The 14,852-nt window shown below is 27.7% G+C and overlaps 1 protein-coding gene across 2 annotated transcripts in view; it reads left to right on the top strand.

Moving 5' to 3' along the window:
• The window catches only part of LOC129968613 (putative phosphoenolpyruvate synthase), a 67,194-nt gene that overhangs the window by 19,445 nt on the left and 32,897 nt on the right, over positions 1–14,852 (top strand). The window contains exons 12-22 of one of the 2 annotated variants that reach the window (XM_056082678.1): positions 1,157–1,269; positions 1,368–1,468; positions 2,261–2,299; positions 2,431–2,558; positions 6,142–6,212; positions 6,333–6,397; positions 8,027–8,174; positions 8,286–8,403; positions 11,003–11,103; positions 11,201–11,272; positions 14,219–14,325. In XM_056082678.1, coding sequence (XP_055938653.1) covers positions 1,157–1,269; positions 1,368–1,468; positions 2,261–2,299; positions 2,431–2,558; positions 6,142–6,212; positions 6,333–6,397; positions 8,027–8,174; positions 8,286–8,403; positions 11,003–11,103; positions 11,201–11,272; positions 14,219–14,325 — 1,063 coding nt within the window. Of the gene's footprint in view, positions 1–1,156; positions 1,270–1,364; positions 1,469–2,260; positions 2,300–2,430; positions 2,559–6,141; positions 6,213–6,332; positions 6,398–8,026; positions 8,175–8,285; positions 8,404–11,002; positions 11,104–11,200; positions 11,273–14,218; positions 14,326–14,852 lie in introns of both variants that reach the window. The other variant, XM_056082677.1, reaches the window with a different exon arrangement.

Raw genomic sequence — 14,852 nt, 5'->3', positions numbered from 1 at the left:
AATTTGATTGTATGCCGAAATTAGATACTTTTGCATGAAGTTTGTTTATAAATATCAAATTTTGAAAGTGCTAAGAATAAAAACTAATTTAGTTTTTAACATATTACGTGCCGACTTTGCCCACAGATCCCTGGCGGTAATATTTCCTGGAAGGCACTTAACATATGTGTGTGTCGTGTATTTAGATCTTCATAACCATGCCGTATTGTATTGTGAGATGCTATAATGTATTTTATATTGTTGTTTAATATTTAGCCTATATTGAAACACAATTTAAGCGCGGTTTTCCAGATGTAAAGTAATAAAATAAGCGAGCACCACGGACTCTTATTTCAGCGACATTGAAATAAACTAAATGATAAAACTAAAAAAAACAAAGTCACACATTACATAATACATTTGATATGAAAGTAATAAGAATTACAAATAGCATAAATCGTGGCCCTTTGGGAAATATTACTACTTGACCGCTGCACGCGATGAATTGATATATGGTATAATGTAATACAGTATTTTATTCTGAATAAGAGAATTGTTAAATACCTTTAAATTAGTTTATAACAAAACTGTTATGGACTCAATTTTGAAACAAATATAAAAGATTTCTACTAAATTTGTCAATAAGTATCATAAGATAAATAATTAAACTTAAAATAACGAAACATAACAGCTTACACAAATGTAAAATTAATAAGCTCGGAATATTTTATAAGTGAATTAACTGATTTATGCCATTTTTTTTGTTGAACGAAAAGATTCAAGACTGAATATCGATTCAAGGATAATAGCACAAAATACTATTTCTGATGTGTATGGAAAAAAAAAGACTGTATCCCACGTTTGCTGTGAAGATGTACTAATATTTTTATTGTCATGTTTTTTCCCAGCTTTACGCGATAAAGCACTCTATTTAAAGAAGATAAAATAATAAATATATACAACATATTAAAACATTTAATTCCTTTACCTTCGAAGTTTATAATTTGCTGTACATTTAAAACAAGTTGAAAATTTAAGAAAATTCTAATTTAGCCTTTATAATTAGAAAATATTCTATGCTCGCTGCATTATGTGAGATATATGAAGAATTATATAATAAAGGAAAAATAGACCTCAGACCGTATGTTAAAAAATTTAATTTTCTTTGATTTTCCAGCTACTGCACTTGTTGTACACTTCTCAGAAGGAATATGTCAAAATTCAGATCTAACAGGTGGGAAAGGATCATCTTTAGGGAAACTTACAGAACTTAGCAAGGAGCTTCAAAATGTAAGTTAAACGAAAGCTCACTCCTATTTGTTCATACTAATAGATGAAATTTTACCTCTTTAAATACATTACTTTCATCAATTCTTGTTTTCCAGCAGTTTGTGGTGCCAAATGGAATAATTGTTACTACAAACGCTTACGAATTATTTGTCACGGATGATATCTTGAAAGAAATAAGGAATTTAGAATATGTTCTTTAGTAAGTTAAATTTTTCTTTTTCATTTCAATTTTTCATCCATTTCATGGAATTGTCAGCCGTATCAATCTTATAAATTATATTATCAACCAAAATTGTTTTCTTAAAAGTAACTGGCATAAGGAAGTGCAAGTGGGGTGGGATCAATTAATTATATTATTCATGAACAAAAAAGTTATGAAATAAATCTAAAAATAGCTTGGTTTTGATAAAGTGCACTCATAAATGCATAAAATATTATTCAGTGATCTATTCGAAAAGCTGTTTTAGTAATACAATTTGTACGTATAAAAAGTTGCAGATTAAAATTTTCGAATTATGAAATTTTAAAAAAAATGTTTACTCTAAATAACTTTTAAAATTTTTATCTGTTCCAAGAAATCTAATTTTTTGGATTTTTCTGAATGTTTTTTCTGTATTGCATTATGTAATTAGGCTTATTTTGAATTATTTGTTAAAGGAATGAATGTCATTTCGTATGCTTAATTTTCCTTTATTCATATTCTTTTTATTGGGAATGTTTTGGATTTTTTTAAATTAAGATCCAATAAGTCTTGCAGCTTCGATATGTCTGCACGCAAGATCTCTCTAAATTAAAACTTTGAGATTCCATAAGACTTTTTTCAAATAAAAACTTGTTTTCACAAATCTGTATGCAAATATGCAATCAATATAACGATATTAGATGAAAAACTCTAGCATATTCATATTGAAACGCATGAACGTTTATTGATTTTTAAACAGAAAAAATATTAATTTCTTTTTTCCTTTTTTTTTTTTTCAAATTTTTCCAGTCGGGACAAAATTGATGAAACGAAATTTGCATGTCTAGCGTAAGTTTTTTTTCTCATTATTTATTTATTTTAAGATTCTTTTAACATTATATTTCATGTTTGCTTTAAAATAAATAATCACCTGTTTTATATTCATATCTAATTTAAACTATACGGTATTTATTTTATAGGTTAATGGAGGAAGTTATAATAGCATCAATACCTGATGCAGTTCACCAAGCTATCGTTATGAATTTACAGAATGCATTTCCTGATAAAAAACAAGATCTAAAGTTTGCTATTCGTTCATCTGCAACTGGTATGTCCGATCTAAACTATGTATATAATTTAAAATGAAGGTACAGAATTAATTCTTAGATTACAGGTATGCATTAATGAAGCCCGGTGCCATAGCCCAAAGCACAGGACCGAGGTTCGATCCTCGGGCTGGGCAAGGTCGACTCAGCCATTCATACCTTCACTGGGTCGATAAACTGAGGACCAAGCATGCTTGGGAACCAAACACTGCTGGTTCCGCGTTAGTCTGAGCACCTAACTAGGGCATATGCCTTACACCCCGGGGTCTTCGATCAAGAAAGCAGGTATGGGCCCAAGGGATTGCAATATTGAACCAAAATTTCAATACCGGTATTCGGTATTTTTTAGGTTTTAATACCGGTATTAGAAATTTTAGAAAAAGAAAGAAAACACAGGTGTTTTTCTGTTTTATTTGCCAATTTTATTAGAGAGTGTAAATATCACAAAAAATAATTTGTAACCTATAAATTATAACAGTATATAAAGAATCACAAAAAAGTAAAGGAACATTTTATTTATTTAAAAAAAAGTGTAAATATCACTATTCAGTCTGTGGTACTATTACAAATTTTTGAAAAGTGATCTTAAAAAACATAATGCATCAATTGTACTGTTATTAAGACAGAAAAGTAATTTTGTGCAACAATTACCAGCTGTCGAAAACGCTCTTTCGGCATCTACGCTAGTTGGTGGTACTGTTAGCAATGCGCGATATACTTTTTCCAAGTATTTACTTCTAAATCCCTCATCTTCAAATAAATCGATTTCTTGTCGGATGGTTTTGGATATAGCTGATTTTTGTATTGTATTTTGGTTTGTTGAAATTTTGTTATTTATTGCTAATTCTAATTTTTGTTAAAGAGACAATTCCTTTACTCTATCGACATTAGTATGATCATAATCGTTGATAACTGAGCCTAATTCTTCTGAATGTGGATAGGTTTTGTGGGTAAAAAATTTTAAGAAAATTTACTATAAACTTAATCAGATTAGAATTGATTATTTTCTTTTCTTCTTTTTCATTTTCATTTTTAAAATCATTTAATTATGTAAATACCATAAGACATTTTCTATTTCGGTATGCCTTTCGTCTGTGCGATTTTTCAATATAATATATAATTCTTCAGATAGTGACGTGTGCTGTTCTTTCAGTGACTGCAACATGACATTTATTGTTGCATTAGCTGTTAATAAATTAGAATATCTCCGATATACTGTCTCAACAGCCAGTTTTATTGGAAGTAGAGTTAGTACAGTTCTGGATATTAAGTGGAATTCACTATCGGAACAATTAATTTACAGGTTTAAGTCGATTATTGCTTTTTGTAGTGGATTTCTCAGTTTCAAAAATCGTTCCATCATTAGGAGAGAACTGTTCCAACGTGTTTTAGAATCTAATATTAACATATATTCTGTTTTATTTTCAGTTAGTATATATTTTAGTAATATGCCATTTTTTATAGGGGAACGTTTAAATATCTTAGCAATTTTTCGAACTTTATAGATTATAGGAAGCAATTCTTGATGGGTTAATATTTCATCCTCATTAGCAATATTTTCTTCAACAATTACATTGTCATTATCTTCATTTTCAATATCACTCACACTCTCACACTTTTCATAGTTGGAATCCGAAGTTTCTATATCCACAGTATATGGACTCTTCTGTTCTTTATTTTTGTTGCTATAATACATCTATTACTCCTAATTGAATTCCATGAGCATAGCACAATTGCTGATTTGTCTCAATCAACATTCCAACTTTTTTCATAACTGTTGCTCCATCAGTCGTTATGGATACAATATCTTCTTTCAGGGATAATCCATGTTTCGCTTATTTAGATTTAAGCAATTAATTAAGCCATCAATTAGCTCATTCATTTCGCCCGTTAGGGAGACATAAAAACAAAAACTTATACTATTTTGCTATATTTGCGATCCATGAACATATAGCGGAGACAATTTTAAAAACTTCTAGTAAATACCGAAAAACCTGTATTTAAACTTGTGAATACCGGTATTACAAAATTGTACAAATGGTTCAAAATACCGGTATTTGGTATGCCGGTATACCGGTATTGCAATCCTTAATGGGCACGATAAGCCTTGGCTGCATGGTTTGTTGTGCCAACGAGTTTAGTTTAATAGGTATGCATTATTTGCATATTTGTAAATGAAATTGTTCTTTGAAGAAAGCATTCAAGAATTAGAAAGAAAAAAAAACTGAAAAATCTTTATTTTGCTCCTGATTACTATTGCATATTTTAAGACCGATTCTTTGAAAGAAATTAAGCCTATTCTTCCTTCGCTCAAAATTAAATTTTATGTATTATAATTGCATTCTCAAAAAGTTTCGGTCCAAACTATCTATTGTTATGTAATACTTCAGTCGGGGGTTCTTTTTCCGATTTGTTGGTCTATGAAATGAACAGTCCTTTAGTATCAAATGACGACGTTTATTAAACACGAAGACATTAACACAAGGATGACAAATATATACAGCCGAGACAAAAACAGGCAACACATAGCAGCACACTATAACAAACAGTAGTCCACAAGTAATAATAGGTAGTAATAACAACCACAGCACACAAAGCGGCCAAACAGAATTCAGTAGAATGTGGGAATCTACGTAGGTTCAATCTACGGCCTCTCCAAACGTCTGCAATTCTCCGCTGTCTCCTTAGTTTAGCTGTATCCAACTGCCGACTCACAATTACACTGCTGGCAACTCTACACACGACTCGATGCTGCTTCCAGAATAAACACCAGGACTCGGCACACAGCTCAATTCAGCAAACGCTTGAGCTATACACAACTCGTTTCACGACAACGACCGACTGTAGCTTGAGACTGCCAGCTTTATATAACTATATAAGGCCGGAGGAGGACAGAGAAGGACAGCGAAGGTTCTGGACCAATCAGGCGTATCTTGGCTCCTATTGGATGAATAAATTCTGGATGTTTCTAGCAGTATCTATTCTATCTCCAAAGTCACCAAGTTTGTCGCCAAGCTCTGAGATCACTGACACGGCACCCGATCAGCACCCAACAGAGCTAATCGCAAAACGGTCTTTCCAGTGATTGAACTAACCGTGATAGGAAGCAACATTACAGGCTTGTAACACAATTGTTCTTTCGCAATATCAGTAGTGAAACATCGCTCGGTATTTGAAATGATGTTCTTTGACTAATAAATTCAATTCAATTTTTTTTGGAGAACTTAACTATTGCTGTAACACATATGAAGCCGTCACGGTCTTTTTAGAAAATACAGTAATTAATACATTGTATGTTAATCTTGAACATGTATAAATTAATCACTTTTTAACATTATTTTGTAGCCTAAATAATCATTGTTTTTATTCTTTTATACCTCAATTGTATTAAACTGTAACTAATTAGTCTGAAAATTGAGTTTTTCTTGAGTATTGTTAATTTATAAATATTTCCAATTAAATTATAAATATTAATTAAATTTTAAATAACAATAATATATATATATATATATATATATATATATATATATATATATTGCATTGCCATGAAAAAGAACACAAATTAAGGTATCATCAAATTTTTAGGGGAAGACACAGAGCAGATGTCCGCAGCTGGGCAAATGGAAACTTATCTTGGGGTATCTGGCATCAGTGAGGTAATTAGTAGTATTGTGTCTATAAAAATGAAATATTTTAAAATAATTTAATGATTATAAAGCATGAAAATTGATTTCATCAATAAATCATAAATCAGTACTTTCTTTTTCATTGAACAGATTATGAATGCAATAAAAAAATGCTGGGCATCACAATTTAGTTACATTGCTGTTCAATATAAAAGGTAAGATTTGCTATGAATCATTCTTTGATATACTCTCTGATGTGATATTTTTCATCTTTGGCAAGTTAAATTTTTAAAGCAAATTATCTTCGTTTTACTAATTGTTCTTTTATTTTTGATTAACTTAAATTACAATCATATTAACAAAAATGAAAAACTTTGAACGACTTTGAATAAAACTTAGAGTTTTTTTTTTCTTAATTCCATGGCATTAATGACATTTTTAATTTCATATATGATAATAGAAATGTCGAATGAAGTTATGAAAAAAATTCATTTGCTTCGAAAACTGTGAAAAAAATGTTTACCAGTCAAAACCAAAAATGGAAGGTCTATAAAAAAGTGGGTTGAAAAATAATTAACGGCTAAATAGACAAATGACAGTAGAAGAAAATATTGTTGATTAATTAGAACTATCAGAATCTAGTTGATTAATTAGAACTATTGTGGTTTCTGTGTATGAACATAATACATGCATTAAATATGAGTATAACTAATCTATGTACTATAAGTCATTCTGCCAGACAATCATGTTCAGCAAAATGATGATATATAAATAGATCAGTTAGAAGAATGCAAAAAGAATCTCTTTTGGCATTTTATATGCGTATTAGTGTTTATGTAATGAATATCTACTTAATGACGAAACAATTGTTCTAATTCTTTTAAAAGCACATTTCATTCTAAATTATTGATTAATTTAATACTGTAATCACAGTAATCATAACATAATTAGGGTTTAAAACATGTAAACTCTTTCAAGAGGTCGAACACATAAACATAAGTCAATATATCAGAAATAAAAGCATGACAACACACTCTAATAGAATGAGCTAACATCATTCGCAAATATGTTAATTAGAAAGGCATTGCCCAAATCAATTTGTTTGGATATCTTATAAAACATGAAGTTCCAAATAGCTGTTAATTCTATATATAACCACATCAAAAAACTTTTCTTTCTACCAAATGTCCTTCTATTTTTTTTCCTTCTGCTCTATGAAAAATATCATTATGAAAGGTAAGGGCAAGTTTAGAAGAAAGAATTGGACACATTGGATTACACAACACATAATATTAAAATGTAAATTTATCAAACAAAAATAAATTATTGTTTGTCATTTCTATATTTTCATGAATACGCTCATTCAGTATCTTTTAAAATGACATTTGCTCTTATTTTAACACATTTTACATTTGGGCTTTACAGTATATGTATAAGAATAATTTTAATAAATTATATTCTAAAGAATTCTTCTTCCAGATTTATTTTGCAATATTTATAATACGATTGTCTTTATTCAGATTTACATTTATTTTATTCCAGTTTTGAAAATAATAATATATGTATTTTCGGTTTTAAGCTAGTGCACCAACCGAAAGAGTCATTTTCTAATATGTATAATACTGTAGGAGTATGTAAAAAAAGGTTTTACGCAAAGATCGGTTAACCCATAAGTTTCTACAGATTAACAGTATTTAACGATACGCACTTGCTCAAACTAATGTTGAATTCTTGCAAAATTTGTTAAGATAAATTAAAAAGATTGTTAATGCTTCTTTTTCATAATCCGTTTTTTTAAAGATTTTTATTTATATTATATTTTATTATTTATTTTATATTTATAGGCAAAATGGTCAAATGATAAACACTCCCATGGCTGTTGTTATACAAGAAATGATTCCTTGTGACATCGCTGGCGTTCTTTTCACATGTAATCCTCTAACAGGGAATCCATTGACAATGAGCATTTCTGCCAATTATGGACTAGGTGAGGTACGATGCAATTTAACGAATTTACGAATTTATTTCAATGAAATGTATATAGTTTCATTGTATTTAAAACTTTTAAAGTGCATTTTATAATTTTAGTTTGTATAATTTTAGTCTGTGGTGTCAGGATCAGAAGAACCGGATACAATTGAGATAGAAAGACTAGATGAAGATAATTTGACAATAAAGAACAAAATAGTTGGTTCAAAAGGCCATAAAATTGTTTTGAAAGGTAATTTATTCACAGATTTATTTTTAACTAATTTATTGGTCTCATTATATTGTTCTAAATATTGAAATTGAATAACATAAAGAGGAGCACAGCATTCATAGCGCTTTTTGCTTTGCACATTATTTAAGAAAATTGAAATTGATCAGAGTGTGATAGTTTTTGTTCCTTAACAGTTTTTTTTTGTTAATCGGAATTAAATTAATAATTTATCAGCTTAATATCAAAAGGACTTTCTGCAAAAAATGTCATGAATTCTGAATGAACGAAATTCTTTTTAATGAATGATAGGCTCAATAATATCACACAGTTTTTAATTTCTTTTATCTATGCTAATTATAAAGCCTAATAATCACTAAGTATAATTTACTGCTTTCTTTATCTTTATTAAAACAATGATTTCCCTTTCCACTAATATTAAAAATAAATGTGTATATAGGTGTGTATTAATAGTAACCCTACCGTCAGGCTAGATGGTTTCATCTTCAGCTGCCAAACATGGCACTATATGTCTTTTAAGCTGGAAATATGCATTTCTGAGAGATTATTTATAGTTTTAATTGATTAAAAGCAAAGCAAAATTTTGGTATTTTTGCGATAATTTCTGACGATATTGCAGCATAAAACTGATATCTACATAATTTAAAATTCAAAATGCTATTTTTTGATGATAATAAAATTAATAATTAATATGACATAATAATAATTATTATCATAATTTTTATGGCAATATAATTTTAATGGCAATAATAATAATAATTAATATGGTATAATAATTTTTATAGCATATATAATAATGGCAATAATTTTTATGGCATATGTATTTTTCCTTTTTGAATTGAATTTTAGAAAATTGTTTAAAAGTTTGTTTTAGCAATGTATTTCATTGTTAACTAATTGTACTAACTGTATTCTAAAATAATTGTACTAACTATATTTCATTGTCAACTTATATTAAAAATGTCGACTTATTTTTTCATGTCAAGTGTGTATCAGTATAAGGATAAGTAAGTGTGTATCAGTACTGAAATTACTTGATATTTAATATTTAAATGCATAATTAATCCTTTGTGATAAATTCTTTATGTGCGTCCATTTTTTTATAGTATGAAATTTCCGCTTTGTAAGGAAATGCAATGCATTATCCGAAAAAGAAATGTGTGCAGATATTGTTATTTAATTGTTAGCCTGTGATTTTTTAAATCGGAATAGAATAGGCAAAAAGATTTTCGAAGAATAAAAAAAATATTAAATTAACATTTGAATGATAAAATTTACGTATGGAAGAATTCAATATAAGAAAAAAAACTTGTCCCAAAATAAAATTTTAACAATTCAATTTGCAATAAGAATTTAAAAAATATAAATATTTTTTGCTGATTTGATAAGCCAAAAAATCTTTTTAAAATGATTTCTTGTAATACCAATCAATCATCAATTTGTAATAATCAGTAATGATTATAATAATTAATAAACATTTCTTCTTTTCACAAATTAAAATTAAAATTGAAGAGCGAAATAAATTATAAACATGTTTTTAATTAAATTTGGTTTATATTACTTATATCATTTGAAAGTAAAATGTTTATATTCGAATGTTTAAAAATTTAAAAAAAATATTTTACAAAAAGAAAAATTAATAATGGATTTTTTTTTTAATTTTAAGGTTTTTTTTAAGTGTCATTTAAACTGTAATGACAAAATTTATTTACGACAATCCACATCGGGCAAATTGAAACTTTTTGCTATTTTTAAAGTACGAACATATAATTTAGAAACATTCTGAATAAATATATATTTAATCGATTCTAAAAGCTTATCAAAGGTAAGGGGTTTTGTAATTATATTTTTAAGAAATTTCATAATTTCTAGCTATGCATTTACAAGACATATTTCTGCAATCCTTTTATTATATTAAATAATGCAATTTCATTTTATATGCAAAAAGATTATATCAGTTTTATTTATTTTTCATGCTATTGTAATAAATATAATTAAAGGATATTCGTTAATCTAGTTTGGCACATCATAGCTCAATAATATTTTATTTAAATCAAATAGCTCACATTATTTATAATAGCTCATTTGCCTAACTTTATTTTTAAATTTCGCTGCTGGTTGTTTAAAGTATCTAACTTAACTAAAACATTGAAATGTAAATTAAAAACATCTAATTAATTATTGCGATTAGAGGAAATATTTTGTAAAAATAAAATTGTTATGACGGAAAATTTTATTTCTCCTTTAGTTTGTCTGTCTCTTTAAGTTTATTTTCTTCTCGGTTTTTTTCAAGTGGTTTAAAATTAATGTTTGTACAATAGTTTGCTTCAATGATACCATCAAAAATAGTTAAAATTTTATTAATATAAATTAAATATTGAATTAAATTTCTGATTGACCCCCTTACTTCCACAGAAGTAACTAAGTGCTTAATTTGGTAACATTAAGTTCAACTTTTGCTCTATAGAGCGTTTTGAATGATATTTTATCATGCAGGAAGCTGATCATGATGCTATTTACATATTATAAAGCAGACTATCGATATTATTCTTTCAAAAAGTTTAAATTTTTGCAAAAATTTGTTAGATTGAGATTTTTTCAGATGACGGTGGCATCCATACTCAGGATGTTGTTGAGCAAGAAAAAGAGTCGTGCTGTTTATCGGATAACATGGCTCTACAGCTAGGACATTTGGCTTTAAAAGTAAGACTTTGAACTAGTGAAAACTTATTATTTTGTATAAATAACGTTAAATTTTATATAAATTAAACTATTCTTACAATTCTTTTCCGAAATTTAGATTGAAAAAAGTTACGGATCACACAGAGATATAGAGTGGGGATTTTGGAATAACAACTTATACATTTTTCAAGTAAGTGTACAATTCTCATAATTCAAAAATTTATTATAACATTTAAATTAATTTAAATGTAGTTATAGATAATTGTTATTTATTATAAAAAAGTGAAAATGCAGTGAAATATATCATATTTATAAAAATGCGTCTTCCTTTTCTCCTGCAAATTTCATCAATATTTTGATGCATGAGAAAATGATTAAATCTGTGTTATATTCAAATCATACGGCCTAGATATAAATTAAAAACAGCAGCCTATTTTTAAATTTATTAAAACATCATTTAAAAAAGTATTTACCGACCTCATTATAATTTCGTAATGAAGGTTAAAAATGATGTAGATCCATGCATTATGTGCTATATAAAATGCAAGACTGATTTAAGATACGAGAACTATTTTAGTCATAAGAAACTGCATTATTTCTTTATTGTCGCGCTTAACTTTTTTTCCCCCATTTATAATCCGAAGAGGAGTTTTTATTCTATAGCTGGCAACATTTCAGTTCAGTTTGACATATGCATATCAAAAATAAATCGTTTGGAACTCTGTTTATTTTTATTATTATTATTTTTTATATTATTGTATTTTTTTGCATGTATATTTTTGTATCTGTATTATTTTTTAAGAAATATTCTTATTTCTGTTTCATGTTGTTGTTTTTATTTTCAAATTTTGTGTATATATTATGATTATTATTTAAGTCAAAACAATTGTCATATGCAGCAAAAATGTATTTTAGCTCCAAAGAACAGGAATATAATTTTATGGCTAACAAAATTCAAAAAGAGCAATTCTAGTTTCACTAGAGACTCTGTCTCTATCTTTCATTATATTCTTTTTATTTCTTTATTCTAAATACTTCAAATGTATGAAATCAATGATAATTTAATCCTTATTGAAATTCATCTCATCATTCACCGAATTTTTTTTCCATGTAACTGGAAATTTTCATTCAAAGCATTTACTTAAATTTTTTTGTTGTTTTTGTGTTGACAAAAATAGAAGTAAAAAACAGAAAAGCACTAACTGTTTGCAGATGACAAAATAATATATATGAATATAAAATTGGTCCTTTTTGGAAATTCTGTTCTTTCTAATAACTCCTAATTGAAAAATGATTACGATTAAAACCTTACATCTAAATAAATGATCATGTATTATACAAACTTATAAAATTTCAACATTGAGATTTTATATAAGGTATCCGAGTGTAATACGACTACTCTTATTCGCATATAAAACTGTGGTAATTATATTTACATAAGAAAATAAAGAAAAAAAAACTGAAGAAAACGTGATTATTAGTGTGATATGTTCTTCTTACGTTTTTAAAACAATTTTTGATTTTTGCTTTCACTTTCAATTTTTAAATTCAATTTGAAAATATCTCAGAACATCTTTGTTTAACAGTAATATGACCAGTAAAAGTAATTTTCACAATATTCTATTCTTCTCAATAAAGAAATTTATACTGAGTCGTATCTCAATTAAATAAAAAAAAACAGAATAAAAAGATATAAGCTCGTTATTTTAATGAAAATAAGTTATTTGTTTCTATTTAAAATAAAGCGAATATAAATGGAATGAATTACAGAAAATTTAAATGGCTAAAAGGTTTGGAAACATATAAGATGCCAAAAAATACGAGATAATGAAGAATATACAAAAATATGAAATGTAGAATGCGTAATATCATCCAGTTGTTACAGCTTGTAATGTTATTCGCTCTTTACAGTAATGTTGTTGAAATCCTTGGTGCAGTAATGTAAGAAATACATATTTTGAGGAAATGCATCATATATTATGAAATGGCGAATATTAAAATGCCTATTAGTCTAGTGGCACAATTACACTGCATCAATTCCTTAACTAGACACCAGACTACTTATAAAAATGATTTTCTTTGCTTTTTAACAACTGAATCGCAACTTTTCATTTCTTTTACTCCACAGATTTCATGGTATTAGTTTTGAAGCCTTCTTTTCGATTTTTTGAAAAAAATATGTGACATAATACTACAATTATAATCAAATGATCTCGTACCAGGTTTCATTTATATAAATCATTACTTTTTTGAGTTATTGCGTTTGCATGTTAAAATACAGATTGACAGACAGTCAGCCTTTAGTAGGATTTCGTGTAAAATTTGATATGCATCTATAGATGCTAAATATGTGTTCGAAATTTTATCTATTTAACTTTTTACGTTCTTCATCCACGTGCTCCGTTGTACATCGACAGAGAAACAGACATATTTCCTATGAATAGATTCTTCAAAATTCGATAGATGTTTTAGACCCCTATACCATTTTATCCGTTGAACTCAAAGTGTTGTTTTGAGTTATATTTTTCCCAAACAGAGATAATTCCAAACGGGCTCATCGAAAGATTTGAAATGTGAAGATTTCTTAAAATGTCGATGTCGAATTTTCAATAAATGTACTTTGTTTCGCATACGAGAAAATAAAAAAGTAAAATGTAAACAAATTTTAAAAGATCACATTTAATTTAACAGTTATATTTTTCCCAAACAGAGATAATTCCAAACGGGCTCATCGAAAGATTTGAAATGTGAAGATTTCTTAAAATGTCGATGTCGAATTTTCAATAAATGTACTTTGTTTCGCATACGAGAAAATAAAAAAAAATAAAATGCAAACAAATTTTAAAAGATCACATTTAATCGGCAAATATATTATCCTGAGTCTAAATATTAGTAAATTAATATAACTAACCTTAGAGGCATTAAAACTAAATTACTATAATAATTATCATATTAATAAAAATACTTATTTTAAAAGCTAAATTTCTTCCCAGAGGGAGTAAATTTCGTCACAATACATTGGTTGTGGGAGGAATGAGTTTAGACAAGTTTTTAACTGAAGCTGAAATTTTGTTGCAAACACTTTGAAATTTGAAATTTTGCCGACTTTATTCCATAATTTATTAACTATTTTCAGTCCAGACCTGTAACAACTGGTGCCGGAGAAACAGATTTTGAAATTGATCATGAATTTGATGGAGCCCTTCGCTGTGAAAATGAAACTTTCGCTGTGTGCAACGTTGGGTAACTATCAAATTCTGTGAAATCATGCATTTTGTTAAATCTTTGATTTTTTACAACTAAAAATTGTGCACTAATTTTCTCACATCTTGCATGTCACTTTGTTAGGCAAATCTCGAAATTTGTCATTACATCTATTTTTATTTCTAACACAGATGTTCAAAAAAGTTGTTTACAAACTTAATGTCTATCAAACTTTTTCTGTCGACCACGACATATATTATGCTCATGAAATCTCAAAAATATGAAATCCTGCAACAGCAATGTGACAGACAATAAATGAAAAGATGTTGATAGTTGCGATAAGATGACTTTATTTACAAAAACAAACCTAATTATGCATATTCATGCCTAAATCATCAGAGATGCTTGAAATTCCATCCTTCAAACAGAATGTACAACAAAATGTCTCAATTCAATACTCTCGGATCTATTGGAATTAAGCAGGTGTGTTACGACTATCTGCTTCCGCTTTTGCGATCTTGACAACACAAACGATCCATGCCACCTTTATGTTTTATGCTATTTAT

This window comes from Argiope bruennichi, chromosome 5 (genome assembly GCF_947563725.1).
Source record: "Argiope bruennichi chromosome 5, qqArgBrue1.1, whole genome shotgun sequence".
Taxonomy (NCBI): domain Eukaryota; kingdom Metazoa; phylum Arthropoda; class Arachnida; order Araneae; family Araneidae; genus Argiope; species Argiope bruennichi.
The sequence above is the reverse complement of the archived record's forward strand: the minus strand, read 5'-3'. Positions and strand labels throughout refer to the sequence as shown.